This window comes from Protopterus annectens, chromosome 3.part1, assembly GCF_019279795.1.
Source record: "Protopterus annectens isolate FY-2018-M chromosome 3.part1, PAN1.0, whole genome shotgun sequence".
Taxonomy (NCBI): domain Eukaryota; kingdom Metazoa; phylum Chordata; order Ceratodontiformes; family Protopteridae; genus Protopterus; species Protopterus annectens.
Window position 1 is genome coordinate 1,412,475,395 of NC_056732.1, and position 23,489 is coordinate 1,412,498,883.

General features: G+C 36.6%; 1 protein-coding gene across 2 annotated transcripts in view; it reads right to left on the reverse strand.

Moving 5' to 3' along the window:
- Positions 1-23,489, reverse strand: part of NRBP2 (nuclear receptor binding protein 2) — a 1,106,111-nt gene that overhangs the window by 79,527 nt on the left and 1,003,095 nt on the right. The window contains exons 15-16 of one of the 2 annotated variants that reach the window (XM_044067492.1): positions 10,283-10,336; positions 4,106-4,169 (exon numbers count right to left, since the gene is read on the reverse strand). In XM_044067492.1, the coding sequence (XP_043923427.1) occupies positions 4,106-4,169; positions 10,283-10,336 (118 nt within the window). The remainder of the gene's footprint in view (positions 1-4,105; positions 4,170-10,282; positions 10,337-23,489) is intronic. The other variant, XM_044067493.1, reaches the window with a different exon arrangement.

The window sequence follows — 23,489 nt, forward strand, 5'->3', positions numbered from 1 at the left end:
CTCTTATATTGCATGAATCTCTATGGACCGTTCTAATTACTGTGTTTATTTGTTTTATCAGACTTCTAACTTTTGGGGTTTTATTGACTTTCTGTAGTCTATTTCTTTCATTGTTTTTAATATGTCTGTCCATCTCTATTAAATCAAGCAACTCTTCTCTTAAATAATTTTCTTCTAAACTGAGGGCATTCTACAGAAAGTTCCAGACCATCTTCCTGTTCCACGTTGTCTACTGTTTGATCCTGTGTCATCCATTGCTCATTCATACGGGAGCTCAATGGCCTATCACTCCACAACATTGACTGTGTCAAAGCTGCCACAGTTTTCTGTTCCTTCCCTTGCTGTGCAACTCCAACTGAACGTTTATACTGGTTTCCTTTGAAAGGCTCCAAAGTATCTTCATATGGCAGCTGATTAGATGTTTCCCGCTTCATTAGTTTCTCCTTAATTTGAGGATACATTTCTCTATCCTGCTGTGATGTTATCTGAATTAAATTTTCTACACTAAGTCCTTCACTTTGCAGGTAATTCATAACCTCAGTTTCTATTTCTTTAACTTCTCCATTACTAATCCTCTTTTCTACTTTTCCTCTTTGTTTTCTTATTTTTTGTATTGCAAAATTTTCCATGTCTGGATGTCTTTGCCTGTATTTCTCTTCAAATATCTTTGGTGCTGCTTTTTTATATTGATTAGTTTTGCTTTCTTCTTTGCATAAATATTGCACCATATTAAGTCTCTTTTTCTTTCCCATGTCTATAGTTCTTCTTCAAATGTTTCCTATGTTCTCCTGTTCCTCCTGTTTCTCCTTATGTTGGGGACTTGTTCCATCATGCTGTGATATAACCTGTGTTAGACTTTCTACACTAAATCCTTCACTTTCCAAGTATTCCATAACCTCAACTTTTATTTTTTTTAACTTCTACTTTACTATGCCTTTTTTGTGTTGATTAATTTGGCTTTTTCCTTTGCATAAATATTGCACCATATCAGATCTCTTTCTTTCTTTCCCATGATCATATTTCTTTTTATACCTTTCAAAAGTCTCTAGATGTTGTTCTTTATATTTTCACACTTTCTCAGTCAGTTCTTTTTCTAAACAGCCCAAGGTTTCTTGGTCTATGTGGTGTTTTTCATGGGTCTGTTGTATTAATTAACACAAATTTGCATTTGAAGCTTCTGACAAATTTTCTTATGGAAGTATTTTTCTTTTCTCTAATTTCTCTCAATCTTTTTGTGTATCTTCTGTCTTGAAATTCTGGACTTCTTGCATAATAGTAACAATACATAATTTCTTTCTTATCAATAGGCCACTCTGTTGTCTTTATGGCTCTTTTTTAGCCTATCACTTTTTTTGTGGACTGCTACTTCCTTCTACAATGGGGGGGAATCCTTCCCCTGGGCATGGCCTAGCCCCATTGTAGGAATATTTCCATGTCTTGAGGATTCTACACTGTCATTTTTTCCAGTCCTGGCACCAGTGCATCTACCAGGATGGGGAACTTTTTTTTATCCTGGATCTTGTGTACCCAGCTATCTTTTTTATTGTTTTAACCTACTTCTGGCCATGATATATGCTATATAAAATACAGTTTATATATCAGTGTCATCTTGATGAGATTTTGTGAAAACAGGGTCCACCTCATGAAGGTACTCACCAAGACTTGAGGATGAATTCAGTTCCAGCAATACTACTCTCCTTTGCTTTCTGATTTATCATCTCTTCATTTGGACCCGTGTATGGGTGTTATTATTCTCCTTAAGGATTTGCATCCAGAATCCCATTCAGTTCAATTACTGAGTGCCAATCCACTGAAAGAAATGGCCAAAACCACTTTTTGTGAACCTCAAGGGTATATAATTTTTTTGCAGGGGGCAGACCCCTCTGCACGCTCTATGTGGAGGACACTCTTGCACCCCTGGAACTTAAATGTACATACTCTTAGGCCACACAACAGTGGAACAAAAAGAGAACTCCATTGTTGGCTTAAGTTGTTTTGCCTAAATATCTTTGATTGCTCCACACCCATTGAAAGTGTTGCTAATGGACTTACACATACCCTCCTGAGCTACCTATACTCAGGTACCTCAATCTTTCATCCCTGTTATTAGTGCCCATGCTTTTGTGGTATCCACAATGTCCAAACTCTCCTCCATTCTCAGTACTTGCAACAGTTCATCTTCTTACATAGGATCCTTGAATTTCATAGTAATACTACCTGGCAGTGTTCCCAGTCACTCTTGTTCGTCACTCTCCTGCATTTTGTGCCCTTTTTCTATTCTTTGTACCTTTTGAATATTTGCAAGTTATTCTGTGTCTTTGGAACTCCCTGTCCCTTCCATCTTAATTTAAAGGTCTAATCATTGAGATGCATCTTTCCAATACATCTCTGAGCATCACTGTTCTTTCTGGGCTAAGATGGTGCCTTTTCCTCACACAGTGCATGTCCCTCTGTCATGTGCCCTCCATCATCCTACCAGTTCTAAGCTCTTCTCCTTTTTCCCCTACAGTAGCAGGTCACTATACACCCTAATTCTTTAATTCCTTATGGTACTGGCTATTGACAGAGGTAACACTTCTGAAAACAGTACCTCCAGTCCTCTATTCTGGCACATATCTGCTTCTGCCTTACTCTGTTTACTGCCACCTCAGGTGTCTCTTCTGACAGATCAGTTGTACCTATGAGCACCAAAACATGTGTTCAGGCATCCTGCCTGCTGACTACCTTGGTCACCTCCCATATTTTACTTAGTAAGTGTAAGCCTGGCAACTAGTTTTACCATCTCCCATGTCTCCCTTGCTAAGAATCTTAATCCCCTTTATTACTGAGTCCAGTTACCAAACCCTCACTTCTGTTTTCACATTGGATCTTGCCCCTATACTTCCTGCCCCATGTCCCTATCCCTCCTGTCTGCAAACTCTTGCCCTCCAGCTTTACCATCTCTAGTTCTTTTTACGGTCTGTGGTAATTTATTTATTTATTTGTTAGCTGTTTGTTAACCAGGTAGGTGCACTAATTTGAGGATCTTTTTTAGGCATGACCCAGGCCATTTGCCATTTAAAAAATAAAACACCACAGAGGTAAAAATCCCAGCAAAGAAATTCTGAGTATTCACTCATGTGATGCATTTGATCTCTTTTTCCTTTCATTCAGTACTCATCCTACAAACCTTACAAACTGTTCTGCCCCTTTCAACTTTTGTTTCTCTCACATGACTTGGTACACCTCCCCTTCTGCACTTCTTGGGGTAATAGTTCCTACATGGCCACTTCTGTCACTGTCTCCTCTTCTTCAATTGCCAATGCTTTCTGCATCCATTCATCCATCTTGTCTTCCTTCTCATTGTCCTCCATTTCATGGTTGTATCTTCAGATTTTGACTTTCAGCTTATTCTGTGTCACACCACTTGCCTTTACTCCCAGAACAAGGCTATTCCTAAGTATCTTTTGTACTGCCATTCTCTCCCTGTCCTTTATATCCCATCCTGTCTAGTGGTATCCTGTTATCTCCTTCTCAACAGTCCCCCTTTGCACCTTTCTAACAGCTAGTTACCACCTTTCTTGCTTGCATATTTTATTCTGGATCACCACCATTTTCCTGCTACCCCAAAGGACCCCAAACCAAATCATTGCCCTATTTCTCCATTATTCTTCTTGGCTAGTCTATCCTGCTCCTTTGATGTTTTCCTATTCCTGGAGCCCTCACTTTTTAAATTTTTTAGATGTAACTAAATGGTTATCCTCCCACAATTTCACTCTAAATAACACCCAGTGTTTCACAATGCTGCCTATATGGTGCATCAGCCATTCTAAAACCTGGCACTTCTTTACTGACTTCAGGAATTCTATTTGTTATTCATCTGAGTGAGAAAGTCACAAGTTTCAGAAAGCCATTTTTAATTATGTTTTATACCTTCCCCTTGTAATGCTTCATAGTTTTCTGTGAATTTTATTTAATGTGTCAACAGCCCAAGGACAATGAAAGTCTCTTCTTATTAGAAGTGAACATCCATGAGAACTTACAATATTTTAATTTCATGTATTCATATGCTGATGTAGATAAACCCGCAATAGATATGAACAGCAGCAGCACATTTTGTACTTACAAGGGAGGACATCACAGGTAAGCTGTCTGTGCAACTTGTCTTCCATTTTGAGGAGAAGCGTCAACTGTTGAAGAAAGAAAGAGCTATAACAGAGATTTCTAAGCCATTCAACAATAGAGGTAAGTTTATCTGTTTTTATGTTTATTTTAACAGCCTGTATCTGTTTTACCCAATATCTTTAAGCCTATATTACTAATTCCAGTTAATAGCTGCACTGCATTTTGCCATTTAAGTAATCTAAATGTTGGTCTTAAACCTGTTTTAAGGCAGTTCCAGGTCATTCATCAAAAGAGCTAATTATCTAAGAGTTTTCCCACCATGTTCTTGTTGTGTTCTTAAACCCAATATATCCCTGGTTTGATCAAGGCAGTCCCTGTTGCTGTTTTAAACTCATTGGCTCTTGAGTCCTATCCTTACTATAAATTTGTCTATGGCAGCTCCACTAGGTATCTATCATCTTATCTGCTCATACTAGTGAGCACCAGAGTTCTTGAGCTGACTGCTCTTACTATAAACTGAATTTGGAAACTCCTCCCAGTCTCATCTTATCTGTGTATAACAGTGAGCACAGCATTTCCTTTCAGCTGCTTTAACACAATTTTTCCCCATAAAGATTTACTTTAATTTCTTGCAGTACTTGTAAATATAGTACAAGCATGACATTGTTCTTGGCATGGCTGTGTGGCAAGGAAGGATAAAGCCCTGACTATGACTCAAATGTTAGGAGTTCAAATAACAGCTTGGGTGGTGTAAAGGCTGGTTGAGGGGTCTGGGAGACAGTGACCAATGTGGACTCACCCATCAAGGAGGGACGGAGCTAAAGCTTGAGTTAGCTTGTTTCTTACTTTCCTACCAGCTAAGTGCACAGTGCATCCCCTAAAAGGTTATCTCCTTTTTCCATCTTCCTTGTAAAAGGTGCAACATCTGGGACAAAAAAAATACCATTCACTAGAGTTCATTCTGTGTATTTGTTGCATTCTACCATAGTAACATAGACCCTTTGCTATATTTACATTAATTGCTAAGCATGTTTCAAGATGGAAGTTTATCCTGCTAGTTTCACCTCTGTTTCCAGCCTTTTAGCAGTAGGTATCCTAAGACAGTGTCTTACGTGCATCTGTAACATGCATTGGCCAAGGCCTTTGATACCATTCCCTACTCAGGAATTATAGAAAAACTCAACAAGTTAGGCATCAACCCCTATATCACTAGGTGGGTTGCAAACTGGCTCACAGATAGAACCCACAGTGTGAAAGTAGCTGACTCCAAGTCAGACTGCCGACTAGTCACGAGTAGAGTCCCACAGGGTTCAGTCCTGGGTCCTCTCCTGTTTGGTATCTACTTCTCTGAAGTCCAGGCCAACACGAAGGGACTCTGGCTGACAAAGTTTGCAGACAATTGCAAGTTGGGAGCTATTATTAACTCCCCAGGTGATATTTACATCCTACTGAATGGCCTCACTGAGACCAACGACTGGTGTCAGAACCATGGCCTTAAGCTCAATGCCAAAAAATATGTCATCATCCCCTTTGGGAAAAACCTGGTTCCCATGAATTACCACATTGATGGTAGTCCACTGAACACAGAAGGTGTTATAAGAGATCTGGGAACACAGGTTGACAGCAACCTCTCTTTTGATCACCACATTGCCACTGTGATCAGAAAGTCCTTCTATGTGGCACATCTTATTACTAAGGGTTTTGCATTCAGGAAGAAAGAAGTTATTGTCTCCCTCTACTCTTCCCTCATTAGGCCAATCATCAAGTGCAATGCCCCATTTGGCATGTACCTCACTAGACACCTGTAGCAACTGGAGAGGCTGCAAAAGTACCTCACAAAGAGGATCCTAGGCCTTAAACACTTGTCCTATATGGACAGACTCAAGAAACTCCAACTATTCTCTGTCTCATATCGCCTACTAAGAGGTGATCTCTGCTTGACTTACAAAGCCATGTCTGACCCAGCTCTGTTAGAAATGCTACATCTAAAGAAATCCCAATTCCCTCCACACCACACGCTCCAGAGACCTCAACCTCATTACCACAATCAACAGAACGTACTGGAGGGACAGGTTCATAACCCAGAAACTGCCCATACTATGGAATAGACTTCCAATACATGTCAAACAGAGCACCTCACTGACCCTCATAGGTTCATAGGTAGGTACTATGGTATCGTCACAAGGGCTTAAGTAAGCCTAGCCAACAAAGAAAGTTATTTTCCTGTGCCCCTGTCGAGCAGAGCCACAGAAGTGATCCCCAGGGTGTATTTCCTATTTCCCATCCACTTATCAAGATTTTTCTTGAAGAGTGCTAATGAGGAACTTTGCTTGACATAGATGGGTAGCTTGTTCCAGAGTATGGGAAGTCTCTGGGACAGGAATCTATCCCTCCAGCATGTCCTGTTTATTGTGGTGACAAGGATTAAGTCCCTAGAACATGTAGCTCGGAGGGATTGGGATTTCTTTAGGTGTAGCATGTCCAACAGCTCTGGGTTTGACATAGCTTTATATGTTAGACAGAGATCACCTCAGAGTAACTGATATACTACAGAGTAAAGCTGGAGTTTTTTTGAGATGGTCAGTATAAGGCATCTGTCTGAGGCCAGTAATCCTCTTTGTGAGGTACTTCTGTGGCCTTTCCAGCTGCTGCAGATGTCATGTGAGGTACATTCCAAAAGGGGCATTGTACTCTATAATGGGTCTAATGAGTGTCGAGCAGAGGGGAACAAAGACCTCTTTTTTCCTAGATGAGAACCCTTTTGTGATGAGGTGTGCCATGTAGAAGGATTTCCTGACTACTGTGGCAGTGTGATTATCAAAGGAGAGACTACTGTCCACCTGGGTCCCCAGGTCTCTTATCACACATTTGGCATTAAGTAGACTGCTGCCTATGTGGTAGTTCATGGGTACAGAGTTTTTACCAAAGGGGATGACAATGCACTTTTTGGAATTGGGCTTGAGGCCATGGCCCTGACACCAGACATCTGTCTCAGTGAGGCCCTTCTGTAGGATGTCCACATCATTTGGGAACTCAACTATAGCTCCTAGTTTGCAGTCATCTGCGAACGTCATTAGCCAAAGGCATTCTGTGTTAGCCTGTACTTCAGAGAGGTAGATACAAAACAGGAGAGGTCCCAGGACGGAACACTGTGGTACTCCACTTGTCACTGGTTTGAAGTCAGATTTGGAGTCTGCAACTTTTACAGTGTGGGTTCTGTGAGTGAGCCAATTGGCAACCCATCTTATGACATAGGGATTTATACCTAGTTTAATGAGTTTAGCTATAATTCCAGAATGGGGGATGGTGTTGAAAGTATTGGCGAGGTCAAGATAGGTTGTGTGAACCACCTTACCCTCGTCTACGGCTTTGGTGACTGCCTCAAAGAAGTAGATCAGGTTCAGGAGGCATGATCTGCCTTTCACAAACCCGAACTGGGTGGAATCCAGATATTGGAGGTTACCGATGTCTTTGTTTATGAGTTCCATGATGATACGATCCATGGCCTTACAGACCAGGCTCATCAGGCTAATAGGGCGATAGTTCCAGGGATCAGTGGTGGCTCCCCCTTTGTGTAATGGGCCAACTGTTGCTGTGCGCCATTTGGTGGGCACAAAGCCTGATGTGAGACTATGATTGAACATGGTGCTTAGGTGGAGAGCCAGTTTGCTATGAAATTCATGTAAAACGCAGCCTGGGATGTTGTCCGGTCCCATGGATGCTGTGTTTTTGGCTTTAGAGAGTGCAGCTTTTACCTGCATAGTTGTGATTACAGGAACTCTGCATTCTTCCTGTATAGATATGGGCCCTTTAGGGGGTGAGAGGGGGGTAAAGTTAGCACTGAACCTAACTGCCAAAACATTGGCAAAATCAGTTGGTTCTGTAATTTTCATGCCATTGTGCTGTAACTCATAGCAGATCTGGGTGCTGCCACTGAGATTCTTGGCATAGCTATAGAATGCTTTGCGGTTGTCCCTAGAATCAGTGGCGATTTTGTTTTCATAGCTAGCTTTGGAAGATCTTATAAGGGATCTCAGCTTCTTACTGAGGCTGACCAGGGAACTCCTCCACTCATGGGATTTTACTCTCTTTTACAACAGAGTCTTCCTTCTGTTGTAGAATTTGTTTATGGCAGGGGACCACCAGATTGGCTTCCTTTTTTTTGGAGGATAGCATCTTGGTTTTGTTTGGGATAACACGATCCATGCACTCGTGTAAGTGCTTACAGAGTGCATCTGTGTATGATTCAGCAGTCATAACTGTATTGTCCATCTGCATGGGTGTCATGAAGTTCGCCACTTCTGTCTTAAGAAGCATGAAGTTGGCTTTGGAGATTTTTTTTACCATGATTTCCTTAATGGGGGGTGGGGGCGGGATGTGGATATCTAGGGTGATTAGCTTATGGTCGGATCTGACCAACGAGGAGTTGACTTCAGGTGTGGAACACTGGTCAGTCATGTTGATAATGACTAGGTCTAGGATATTGTTGACCCTGGTGGGGGTATGGATAACTTGATCCACGGCACTGGAATTTATGAATTTCAGAAAGCGTTGAGTCAAGGAGTTGGTACATGATTAGTTTTTCCAGTTAATGGTGGGTGTAGATGAAATCGCCCATTATTAGGGTGTTTGGTTGAACCCTAATATTTTCCAGTATATCAAGAAAAGAGGAGTGGGAATCCTGGGTCATGGTGGGGGATCTGTAGCAAGCTACAGTTTGGATTGCAGTTTTGCCCAGAGTTAGTTGCACTTGGATAACCTCGGATGCATTATGCTGAGCAACTAGCCTGGAGGTGTGGATATCCTTAATGAATATGGACACACCTCTGCCTTTGGTGTTCTGGTCCAGGTTAGGTGGCCGAAAAGTGTGGTATGAGTTATAGCCTGGTAATGCAGGGATGCTTTCTGGAACCTTGAACCAAGTCTCAGTCACTGCACAGATATCGATGTTCTCCATTTTAATGAGTGCCTCGAGGGAGTGCATTTTGAGATTTAGACTTCTAGCATTGAGTAGCATTACCCTCAGTTTTTGCTTGCCTGTTCCTGTTACAGTGGTGAATTTGTCATTTGAACCTTGCCTAAAAAAGGCACTATAGGGGCAGCAAGAGCTTTAGCCAGTATCTGGAATCCCAAGGGGGATAGGTGCAGGCCATCTCTGGCAAAGCATCATGGTCTGTCGACCATGTCATCCCAGGCAGACAGATAGTGGATCCCCTTAGAATGACACCAAAAGCTTAGACAATTGTTGAAGCCAATCATTTTGTCCTCTTCAAGAGAAATCTTGATGAGTGGATGGGAAATAGAAAATTTACCCCGGGGATAACTCCAATGGCTCTACTCGACAGAAGCAGTGGGAACTAAGGTCGGGTGGCATGATGCCAGGGTACTCCTATGGCTAGGATTGTAAAGACCCCAGGGCCATTAGCCTAGTACACTCCTATGAACCTATGCTGAGTTCTGACATGCCTTTCTATGTACCCCTCAAAGTTTTATGTCTCAAGTGATTCATTCCCACATGGCCCGCAACTATGCTGCAGTCATATTTCTCAAGAGATACGCTGCTTAGGACCCTTGTAATGTTAGAAATCCTGGAGTTTAGAAGATACCTCACTGTAACCTTCTTCTTATCTTGTCTTGTGAGTGATGAGTCAGTGTGTCTAACAATGGAATCATCTATCAATAAAACGTTTTAGTTAATGCTGTAGTTCAGAGTAGTCGATTTGGAATGTTTTTTGCTCAGGCAACGCTTTACAGTAGATATGCACATACTTATTTCTAGGAGGCTTTGGGAGTGATTTTTTTTTTTTACAGCCTCAGCTTTAAGATATTTTGGTGTAATTAGTGAATGATTATAATGAGGGTATATACAACTACCAGGACATGTTTTTAGGTGAGAAGAAACCCTTCAAATTAATTTGGTAGGGAGATGTAAGTACATCACTCCTGTGGGCTCCTATACAATGATTGCTGATATACTTAAATGTTCCCTTATAACCACATAATCTTTACATTTGATTTAGTGTAATTTATATTTTTGATAATGCATTAAAGTAGTTCAATTGGAAAAACTAAAATAATTTACATACAGGAACAGCAAACCGCTAGACATCCATGCAGCAATACAGTAATTACTGTTAAGTCCCAGACCAGATAATTAGTTTCTGTACAGCAGACTTACATGAAGCCTTGAGCTTTCAGCATTTGATTCCAGGGTACATTGTATCTGGACTATCTGTAAGGGCACAAGAATATTTCACAAGTCATGTTAGTCATTCAGGCAACATATCTATGTAGCAAAACAATGGATGGATTTAACTCATATCTGAAAACAGTAAGTACTTTACCTATCACATTTATTTTCTGCATTACATACCATGTTTAAAATACAGCTGAAAAAATATACACATAAAAAGATGTTGTAAAGATACCTTTTACTTGGAAAATTATTTATGAGATGTGGGTGATTCATGAAGAAGGGAGGGTGATCTCGTTACAACTAGCATCACGCAGTTGTACCATATATGAAAGAAGGGTTCTTCATGGCAACATTGAATGTTGTGAGTTCTTATTGTATATCCCAATAGCGCTATTCCACAGGAGTTATCTCAGATTTTAGGTGTATCTTATCAGCTTAACATTCTTTACTTGCATTCCACATAGAAAGATGCATATTCAATTGTTAACAGTAATATGTGGCTATACATTTTCTGACAGGCATAAATACAGATACATAATAATAATAATCACTATATAATATGTTGATAGAAAGCAATACCTGTACAATTATCAGATTCATAAAAAGGAGCTTTTAAATATGTGAAAATGGTATAAAAATATGGTATGACTATGGTATTGCAAAAGAACAGTTGACACTCCCCCGTTTTGAACCTCAGAGCACTTATCATCCCAGTCACTAATTACCTCCTCCCCTCACAACGTTATGGCATTCCCATCCTTGCTAACCTCCAGGCATCACAAAAATCAAAACTTGAACAATGCTATAAAAAAGTGGTTAAATTTGCAGCAAATAGCCCTTTCAAAACCCACCACTGTATAACACTAAATTACCTAAATTGTTTAGAACTACTCCATCAAATAGCATATACACAACTTCTTACACCTATAAAATTATCCAGTTTTCCTCTGCTTGTCCAACACTAAATACCATTCTACACAATTATGTTCCCATTTGGTCATTGTGTTCCAATGACCAAAAACTCCTCTTTGTCCACACACATATCAAATTTGCTGAGCATGGTCTGTACTCGTACCATTTTGCCAAGGCCTGGAACTCCTTACATGTATCCATCAGGTCAATAGTGTCTGAAAGATTTCCTTGCCAAAATCAGTCTCTGTTCTTGCTCTGCCCCAGAATAAACTATATCCCTAAATATGAACAAGCACCTATTAGTACCTTATATCTCCTTACTCTCCCTTCTTCACTCATTCCTTACTTCTATCAATTTCTCTCCCCTGACTCTGTTTATAAATATGTCATAATCCTGCTTTTTTCTCTCACTTCATATTGCAATTACTGTTTGCATTACACCATCTAACCTTTAATTTCTTTATAAACTGGATATAATTTCTCTGAATATTAAATCATTGTCATACAAGCTGTATCTATTCTTAACCAATGTTTTCATGTTATATATAATTTAGTATAATTAACCTGTAGATGTTTTTGCATTATTTTGAAGATTGTAAAAGTATTGCTCTTAAAATATTTTTGTAATACTTTGGAGCTTTTCTCCGTAGCCTCTGCTGAAAATGGCCACCTTCCCAGTCAGACTTTCCTGGTAATTAAATGTTAATAAGTAAATAAAAGTCATATAGATGGTAACAACATAACAAAGTAAGAGGCAGGCAACACATCAAGACCATATGTAAGGCTAGCTGTACAAAATATGAGATTATACGAGATTGCAAGAACTGAGTTCTAAGTGCATGCTATCAACTCAATGTAGATGGAAACTGGTAGCAAAACTCAGCTCATGAGATAGGAGAGAGTGAAACTGCACATGTTGTTAGGATGGCTGGCACACTGGCTTTGTTGATGGATGGTCTGTTTAATGTTCCTTAATTTTTCCAGGCTTAGCGTATTGGAGTAAACAGATATTTCCGGTACTTGAGGAAAATTTGTAGAGCTATGCAACTGAGGATATATATATATATATATATATATATATATATATATATATATATATATATATATATATATATATATATATGCGCTTGTGGGCCTGGATGAAATCAGTCAAAAAGAATCCAAGTAAGCCTTCTTCATTGATAATTTTGTATGGAAAAATCTAGAACAAAATCCAAATTTGACTAAATTTTGTCCTAAAAGAAGCTCGTAATCTTTTTAGGTTTCAGCTTCGAGATTTAGGCTATCCATAATCCCCAGAGTATTTACCAAATGTTTATTGCCAGCATTTGAAAACCTCCTCAAAAATGCTCATCCTTCTACAGCTGGAGGATTTCCTATTTGTAGCTCAGTCCCATGAATGTTTATTGTAACACATCAGTTTGACAATTTCTTTGATACAATCTTTGGAGACCACAATAACTTAAGAAATTATCTTCATCCCTGTAACATCATAATCTTTCTGTGGCAATACATAAGGGCCCAGAATATATATCATCTTACATTCTCCTGGTTTAATATGCAAGACTGTGCATGGGAAAACTTCAGCGGACCCTAAGAAATATGTGGAACCAATCTTTAGATTTAGTAATTTAATAATTCCTCTTTCCAATCCTCTAAGTAAATAACTTCTTATGCTAGATGGGCTCAGGCAACCTATGCAAAGGGATAGTTTTGCTTTCTTCAAAAATAATTCAGCAGCAGAATATTTGAAATATGCTTGGAAATCTTTCTGTGCAGGCCAACAAGTTGCTACAATAAAGGGAAGATCATTCACATTAAGATGAAAGAAATTATGTCAGTATACTGAGCCTTGAAGCTGTTCAAGACGACTTCTTTGTGGGTTACCTTCACTAAAGAGTGAATAAAATAAAACGATAAATATATGTCAGTCCAGATAGTACCAAAGTAATGTAATAAACAATAACAAAAATAACAAAAGGGAGCCAGATCTGTCCAGATTTCTAAACAGACATATCTAGTACTACATCATTCAGCCTAGCCGCAGCTAGCAACAATACATCACTCAGATTTATAGTACCAACTGACAGGCTCACTTAGCATATAAATACTTCAAATTCATTAATGTAAATTGGATCCACAGATGTTTCAGAACACTGTACAGTTGTGAAGCATGACAAAACTGGACCTGTTTGCCACATATCTCAACAATCAAGTTCAAACCATTACTTTCTCATCAGTCAGTTCTATGTTTTCTTCATTTCTATGGACATAAACCTGTCATTATTCTTTCCTTCCATTCTCTCTGGTTTAGAAGGTACTATTATAAGTGAAGAAAGACATTGCCAATATCATTCTCTTACTTCCTTCTTCACCAACAGCGTTATGGTTCTGTCTTGTGACAAAACTGGCCACTCTTTCTCTGTGGCTCTTGCATCTTCACAAGTCTTTCTTATTTCAACAACATGAAAAAGTATTAAATTCCAATCTCAAAATGGTGATTTATTTCAGCTTGGAAGACAGAATTTTAATTCCTAATGGTGATTCCTTTTCCAGGCTAGTTATAAACATCCTTAATGAGGCCAGCAGATCTGCTACAAGGAACACTTATCTGCAAAAGTGGAGGGGATTTCTGTCTTGAATTACCACAAAGGCCTGTCATCTACAAGGAAGTCAAGATCTTTTACTATTCTGTCAAGTTTTAGTTGTTATCCATCAATAGTATACAAACTTGATGGCGGGAAATTTTTTTAGAAAAATCTTGAAATCGGCGTGGCCAAGATGCCAGTCTGATAGCAGCAGAAATCCATAGCTCTGCTTAGATTTTAATATCCTGACAGGAAATATAGTTTAATTTTTAGAAAAATCTAACTAAAAGTATACTAAAAGTTAGATTAACATAGACTCTTTATTATTTTCTAAAAATTAATACATAGTCAAGAGAATTTTTAAATTATTCCTGTCAAGAAGTTTTCTACGGGAGATCTCATGATGAGCAATTTGAAGAACCCACACCAGGAGAGTGCAACGAAAAAAGAACTACATCTTATAATAGCAAATATCTAAGAACTGTCACTAAAAATGGACAAATTCGAAAACAAAATGGATGTTATCAAACAAGAATGCAGTAAACAACTGGAACTTCTAAATGGAATAGTAAAAAAAAAAACTCAACAGATTCTTGCCATAGAGGAAACAGTAACTTGACCTAGATACTAGAGTGACAGAAAATGAACATCACAATGAATTTCTTTTGAAACAAAACACCAGGCTGATTGAGAAACTGGAAGATCTTGAAAGTAGATCAAGGAGGAATAACATAAGAATATATGGAATTCCCGAGAAAGAAGAGGGTGCTAACATAATTCATTTCCTCAATAAGTGGTTTTCATCAGCACTAAACATGCCTGAATCCCTTTCTTTAGGAATTGAGAGGGCTCATCGGTCCCTGGCAAATCCAGCTTCATCTCTGAGTTCGTCTAACCCCAGGTCTATAATAGTTGGATTTCTTTCCTCACAAGACAAGGACTTAGTGCTGAAATCAACTTGGACTATTTCCCCCATCAAGATGGGTGAAAAAGTTATTCGTTTTGACAATGACTACATCTCTACAGTCATATCTAGAAGAAAGAAGTGTGTTCCTCTAATTAAGTCCTTGAAAAAAGCCAATATTAAAGCTAAAATTCTTTTTCCTGCAAGAATAAAAATCACCTTGCCAGAAGGAGTGAAGATCTTTGATTCCCTACCAGAAGCAGTAGAATGTAAACAAAAGAAGAAAATAGACAGACATAGAAGAAATGGAATGGTCATCCCAGAGTTTGAACAGACAGGCAACAAAAAATGGATGGCCTGTGAAGAAAGGAGCAAACAAAACTAAGAAACTAAAGGACAAATGAATAAATTCCTTCTAATTTTAAATGCTTTGTTTTATGAATCATAATATATTTGATTCTGGAAAGTCTCTATTCTGTAAGGTAATGGGAATAATTTTTATTATTAACTTTCTCTTTTCCTTTCAATATCTTCTTCTCCTAATTACATATAGTACTAAATATTTAAATAACATTCTCTCTTTCTCTCTCTCTCTCTCTTCTTTCTTCCTATTCTTTTTTGTTACCAATGTTCCATTTCTCTCTTGTCCCCATTATAAGTACTTTATATACTTTTCCCTTTTAAATAACTACAAATTATGTATGTCTTCTAATTCTTCAGTAATATTATAATTTGACTTAATACCAAAGTGCATTTTTTCTAGTGGGTCAGTAGTGGGGTAACAAGGTGTTTTTGATTAATGTTTCTAACTAGATATTTTAGACTCTTTGTTTAGATACATTTAAACATTAACACAGTACATTAATGGTGTTCTATAGATAGCTAAATGCAAGTTTTATATATATATATATATATATATATATATATATATATATATATATATATATGGGTCACTGTCTTAATGTCGAAACACGGTTTATCGAAACAGTGTTTCGGCGGACACAATTTAGCGAACGTGCATTTTATCGAAAATGCACTTTCGCTAAATGGGGAGTGGGAAGTTAAAGTAAGCATGCAGTTTGTATGGACCATTAGTTGTAAATCAACATATAGTGTTGATTTACAATTAACAAAGCTATCACTGACATCATGGTACAGTGGGGATAAGGGAATATTCCCTTTTCCCTACTGTAGTGTGATCTCGGAGGGAGAATAATAAAGTAGGAGGGTGTGGGGGGTGCAGGGGGGGCTTGCCTCCCTGCATAACACTGTTTCATGTGTTTTTTTTTTTTGGTGTTGATTTCTTTAGTGAAAGTGCATATTGTCGACAGTATGCACTTTCAACAATATGCACTTTCGCTAAAGTGTGTTATCGGGAACCCAATTCAATGGATTGTGTTTTCGATAATACAACAGTAACCCATATATATATATATATATATATATATATATATATATATATATATATACTAGGTTCCTTTTTTTCTCTCTCTGGCCTGATTAACTAGTGGGTAAATGACCGAAATGTTATAATATGATTTCTGATTTGAGGCAGCTGTTGTTACTTCTAAATAGCTATTTTTATATGAAAGGGTTATTTTTTTCATGATGTTGATGTTTTGTGAGGAAACTGGTGGTCTGTGTGACTGTTCTCATTGTGGAGATTCATGACATGCACTGACAAGACAGTTTGAGTATTTTTTTTTGCTTTCTGTACACTCTAAAAGCTTCAAGATTTGAATTTCCCACCGAAAATGCTATTTTCTTCACTAGAGACAACTTCTGTTGTGCATGAGCCTATTTAGATACTTTTTAACAAGTTTATGAAGCTGCAGCTTGAGGAAACAAAAGTAATGACATCATTTGACCTTTTAAACCTGTTAAATGGTTGTACTTAGAATTCTTTTCTCTTGAAATTCTGTGATCCTTCACTGGATACTTTAAATGGTAAATAATTAGTTCTGATAAAAGTGTTTAACTCCTTTGAAAATGCCTATGTTCTCTTATAGATGAATATATTCTGCAGATGCAATGACACTATCAGTAACTAAATGACATCAAGTGAACTAGAAGCTGCATTAGAAAACTCATTATGCATATTAACATCAGACTTATGTTATATAACTAAACCTTTAGTAACTAAACAGAGGGTTGTGAGGCCCCCCTTTTTTTCTCTCTCTCCCTGTGATGAAAGACGTCAACATAGATATTAATACATATGAGTAATATGTGTATAATTGCAAAATATAATAGTTATGTTGTAATAAGTATTATTTATACATATATATATATATATATATATATATATATATATATATATATATATATATATATATATATATATATATATATATATATATATATATATATATATATATATATATTCAACAGATCCTTACATGAAAAATGTTAGATAGATGACTGAGAAAATGGTTAAATTATCTGATGTTTCTTGAAAAGTCTTGGAAATAATGACAGTCTTCTTAACCTTCAGCTTCTAATGTTTATACATACTTTGATTTGATGTGTATGTCTGGCATATCTACGTATGTCTGGCATATCTACATATTAGAGGTGCTATTATCGTATGTTACATAGTCATATAGCTTCAGATATATAGGACACTCTCATTCTAATGTATATTTCATGGATTCAGATTTCTTTAGTTGCTTTCATAATGCTTTTCTTTTTTATTTTTATACTATATTCTAAGCAGAGATGGATAGTTTGTGTTGTTTGATGTTGGAGAGGTGGTAGATGGTGATGGTTTTTAACTAAATCAGAAACTTTATGTTACATGTATGTGTTTGTCAATAGTTTTGGGTTTTTGAAATTAGTGCTTAATACACATTATGCATCCATGATAATTACGTTTTCAGTAGATTTCAAGTCAACACGGAAGAAAGGTCTTTCAGTTAGTAATATACACATTATAGTCAATGGCTTATAAATGTTTATCATTAAATATTAATGGTTTAAAAAATAATGTCAAAAGAGCTGGTTTACTTAAACATATCAAAATGCATAAAGCCCAGATCATCTTTTTACAGGAAATCCAACTATTAAAAAAAAGATCTACAAAAATACTCATTCAATGGCTATACCATTCTGGCTGATTCATGTTTTCAGACTAAGAGAAGGGGCACTCTTATTCTATACTATGCCAAGAGTTATAAATACATTTTCAGATAAAGATGGGATGCTAAGCATGGTTATTTTGGAAATCAATAGGAAGTATTATACTTCACTTAATACATATTGGATATCAGGACTGAGTACTAAATATGTTGACAAATATCTGGACCTGATTACTTTAAATGCAAAAAGGGAAATTATAGCAACATGTGATTTCAACTGCCTATTATCAGGCAATGATACTTCAAAAAATGGTAAAATAAAACTAACATCTCAAGCCAAGAAGCGAAATTACTTTACAAACCAGATGAACCTCAAAGATATACACAGTCTAAGAGAACATTATTCCTTGGTCTATACTCACTATTCATATCGGTTTGGTATACAAACAAACATTGATAAGGTCTTTGTATCAAATAATATATACTTTAAAATAAGTGACATATCTATAATGACTTGTCCACTTTCGGACCATAATGCTATAAACTTTACATTAACCACACATACAGATGATTTAAGATTTCTGCAGAGAATTCCTGCTTATATAACTAAGTTAAATGGCTTTAGGGAATGGATAATGAAAGAAATAGACATGTTTATGGAAACAAATGATAATGGTGAAGTGATTGATACTATACTGTGGGACACCTTTAAAGTTTATATATATGGTAGAACAAAATCTTGGTGCCTTAAAAAAAGGAGAGAGTGGGACAGAGAACTTTTAGACTTACAAAAAAATAGACAAGATAAAAATGGATGCAAAACCAAATAAAGTAGCACATAACAAAATTACTAAGTTAAACCAAAAATACTTAGAAGTACTGAATCATAAGGTAGCCATAAACCTGGAAAAATTGAAATTATAATCTTATGCTGTAAATCCCAAACATCTACATAAAATAGCGGTAAGATCCCAAAAAATAAACAATCAAAATCTTATTAATGAGATTAAATATAAAAGTGATGGTTCAGTTAAGAGTACATCTAATTTAATGGGCATATTAGAAGTGTTCAAAAACTACTATAAAGATATAAATAATAATATACCACTTTTGGAGACAGATAATGTAATAAATACTTTTATTCAAGAAAATATAACTACTAAGGTGTCAATGCAACAAAATAACATATTAAATAAACAAATAACACTAACAGAAGTGAAAGAGCAAATAAAAAATTTAAAAGATAATAAAGCTCCAGGACTGGATGGAATAATTCCTGAACTCTATAAGATTTTTCCTGAATATATAACAAAGAAAATGATGACTGCCTTTACTATGGTTAAGCAAAAATGTATAACATCCCCATCGTGGAAATACTCAATTATCTCCCCCATATTAAAACAAGGTAAGGACCCCAAATCTTGCAATTCATATAGGCCAATTTCGTTACTAAACACTGATTATAAAATTTTCACGACAATATTAGCTAATAGAATAAAGAAAATATTACCTAATCTAATACATAATGATCAGACAGGGTTCATTCTTCATAGAAAAGTGCAAGATAACATTATTAAATTACTATCATTAATAGACATAGCATGCAAATACAAAAAACAGCTATTATCAGCCTAGACAAAGAAAAGGCTTTTGATTATATTAGTTGGTCTTAGCTACAAAGAATTCTGATTGGTTTTGAATTCTCCTCAGATTTTATCAACTTAAAGAAAATTTATAGTGGGGCATAAGCTTATATGAAAATTGGATCATATCTATTCTTACCACTAAAAATCCTCAAGGAAACTAGACAAGGTTGTCCTTTGTCGCCATTATTGTTTGCTCTTTCAATAGAACCTTTTGCTACATATATCAGAAACAAGCAAAATATAAAAGGCTTTCAAATTATTAAGGATTATTGTCCTAAGATGCAGTTATTTGCTGAAGATATGTTGTTAATGTTGGGTGACATTGATGGTTCTTTGCATGATGTTATAAACACCTTATGCAAGTTTGAAAGAATTTCAGTGCTTAAATTTAATCATAATAAATCAAAAACATTACTAATTAACAAAAAGATCAACAAAAACCTAAGAGAGAATAGCCAGTTTAATTGGGAGAATGATGTATTAGAATATTTGGGTGTCAGTATAAAGAGTACATGGAAAGAGTCTGTTAAACTAAACTACAATAATTTAATAACCACCATTAGTGAACTAATCAAAAGATGGAATAAAATGTTCTTCACAGTGGAAGATAGGCTCTCTTAAATTAAAATGATAAATTTACCTAAAATTTTGTTTTATGTACAGTCATTGATACTAGCCCCTCCCAAAAACTTATTAAAAAAATTAGATTCTATGCTGCTTAAATTTTTATAGTTCCCCTTAAAATCTGGGATTGCATATAAATGGCACATTAGAACTTGGAATAGTAATGGGATAGCATTCCCTAGTTTAGATCTTTATTCCAAATCAGTTATAATTCATGTAATATTACATTGGATCACACCTACCTGTATATCTGGCTGGAAAACAATACATGAGATTGTATAACTGATGTCAGAACTATAGGAAATCAATTTAAGGAACAATATGGATTAAGTAGAGTTCATTGGCTTTTACGTGAATTTTGTTTATTTAATAAGAAGTTTGATCATTTTTCTTATGGCATTAATCAAATATTTAATAACTTTAAAAATATAATTGATTGTAGTTTGATTCAGCTTTTTATTAGGTGTCTTGAAAAGACAGATAATCAAAAATTAAGTATTTCACCTATCTATAAGATACTAAGAGAAGACAATCTAAAGTTTTACTCAGATTTTTGGAATTACTATGTAAAGATTAATGGAGAACAAATATTTGATGAAGCTACAAAATTGTTATTGAATTCTACGTATGGTACCTCTTCTTCATTATATTGGAGATTGTATACATGGAAATTTATGAATAGGAGTTTCTATACTCCACATAAAATGAATCTTATGCTCAAAAACAGTGAAAGTAAATGTTGGAAATGTGATGAATTACTAGAGGCCAACTGGGTTCACATGTTCATTGAATGTAGAAATGTTGTTCAATACTGGAAAGACTTCATATATTTTGTAAATGCTTTAAGGTCTGATAACTGTCATATTTCTAACTTACTAATCATATTCAATGTTCCTATACCTAATGTAATACCTAAATCTCAGATTCAGTTACTCTGGCCAGTTCTTGCAATTGCCAGAAAAGTTATTACTTTGAACTGGAAAAGTAAACAATATTTGATGTTTAAAGGTTTTATTAATTTAGCAAAAGTTGTTTGTAAAAAAATAACTGCAAACTATTTGTTATAGAACTCATAACATTTCTCATAAAAAATAGTATAGCAAAAATTAGAAAACTTTTTGAACAAATACTGATAACTTCTCATGGATAAAATGATTGTTTATCATGGATGAATGTAAATATTGTAAATAGTTGTGTTATTGTTTTATTGTATTTGTTATATGTACATTTGCGTATGTTTATAATAAAAACAAAATAAGAATGTTTTTTAAAAAAAAGAAAAATATTGAAATCACAGACACTTTACATATTTATTTATGGCTTTATCTTTAAAATTGTTTTGTAAAAGCAGTGTGAAAGTGCACTTAGTTTCATTTATTTATTTATTCTAATCAGATGGTTGTCCCTGTTAATTGATGATATTTTTAAACTGAATAAATGCAGTGTATGACACACAAAATCTTCCCAAAAGACACTAAGCTTATGAGATAAAAACCTTCTATAAGGAATGTTCACAATAAAGGAGATGAAGGGCACTTTAGACTGTCTTTTTAGACCTTTAGAATTTGGCTGACTTATGTTTTCTGTAAAGTGGGAATATGCATTGTTTTCAGCACCTTGATGGATTTTCTTATTTTAAGAAGAAAGCTATAATTATACATACAGGATACATTTTCTGCCACATAAGCTGTTTGAACACAGTAACCCTTTAGACTGGACTAGTCATTGGTAAGATTCATTTCTTAAATCTGGATTTATCTTCAATATTATTTGCACATCCCCCCACACAGGACCAAGCCCAATGCCATCTTAGTCTGCACCCGGTTATCCATTCATTATGAAGTCAGGAGAACTGGGAATTCACAGGTGAGACTAGAATCTGAAGGCCCATTCATTCATGCCTGGGAATCCCTCATGAGCTCATCCTCTTATGACAAGAGTCAGTTGGTAGCGAGCAGGTTAGCTTGCTAGTTCTGCGGATTCGTTTCCATCTATATCATAACATCGACAGCTTAGGTTGTCAAATCCTAAAACATCGACACCTAAGCGTCGAAAGTTAACAATAGCGAACGGCCACATCATCGAATTATTTCCTCGGGAAAGAATTCGGGTGGCTGTCTGTAAACAAAATAAACAAACACACCCAAACATAGTGCAGGGCTTCGCCTCCCACAATCACCTAACTAAATATACCAACTCCGAGATCGCTGTACATCGAGGAAAGTGTAAATCCCTGATAACGGCCACACAAATTCTTTCCCGAGGAAAGAATTTGATGATGTGGCCATTCGCTATTGTAAGCGTTTGACGCTTAGGTGTCGATGATTAAGCATTAGACAACCTAAGCTTTTGACAATTCAATAGGAAGCCGATTTGTTTACCCTCTCCCTTGGTGTTGCAGCCTTTTCTCCTCTGGTGGCTCTTCTAAGCTCTGCAATAGCTATCATCTGAGAAAACACATGCCCACCGACCCCCCCCTTGGCTCACAGTGCAACTTACATATGGGAGTGTGAACTTAATAGACTCGAGCACAATGGGGTAGGCACCCAATGCATACACTAGGTGCCACACATGTGGAGACACAGAGCCACCTCCCTACCCCCAACAAGGGTGAGCCAGTAGTGGATACTCACTCCATGCCTCCCAACTGTCCAGATTTTTGCAGAACATTCAGATTTTTGCCACATATTTTTGGTCCTTTCCTCATAAAATGTATTGTTTTGTGGCAAAACACCGAGAATTGAAGTCACTAAATAATGACACACATTTGCGTTCCAGGCTTCATATCCTTCAGAAAATGTATGCTAACAAAAATCCTGATATTCTAGCAACTTTCTAAGTTTGTAAATGTAAAATCTATCACTATTTTTGGGGCTTTGTCACCCCTCCCATTATTGTAGGCTTTGTCCAGATTTCTTGAGCCAAGAGGTATGACTCACTCTCATCCTCCCCTGCCTGCTTCTAAGTGTCTGAACTGAATTCAAACTCAGGTCACCTGCAACATAGTCGGGGCTTTATCCCTCTACACAACAAAGTTCAGTTGAATAGCGAGGGTGGGGGCAAAGGAGTCAGTTGTCCCCAGCATAAAGTGTTAGAGGGTGCAACTGATAGGTGCAGAAGTGCACTTCATTCATGATTTTTTGTTACCTTTTTTGTTGTTGTTGTTCTTCACCTGAATAGCTAAGGGGGCATGGGTCTGCAGTAGGAAAGCTGAATGGCCAATCAGTTTATTACCGTGTCTTAAACTAGAGTTTTTCTTTTGTTTTTTTGCTAAAGAGTGGGGGAGGGGGCTTGGATTGGCTGTAGGAAGTAGGAAGCAGATTTGTACAAATGTACCAATGGGAAGCTGATTAGTAAAAATGTACCCATAGGAAGTTGATTGGTACAAATGTACCAATGTACCAGTTGCCATTCTACTGTGTATGCCAAAAGTCTTTT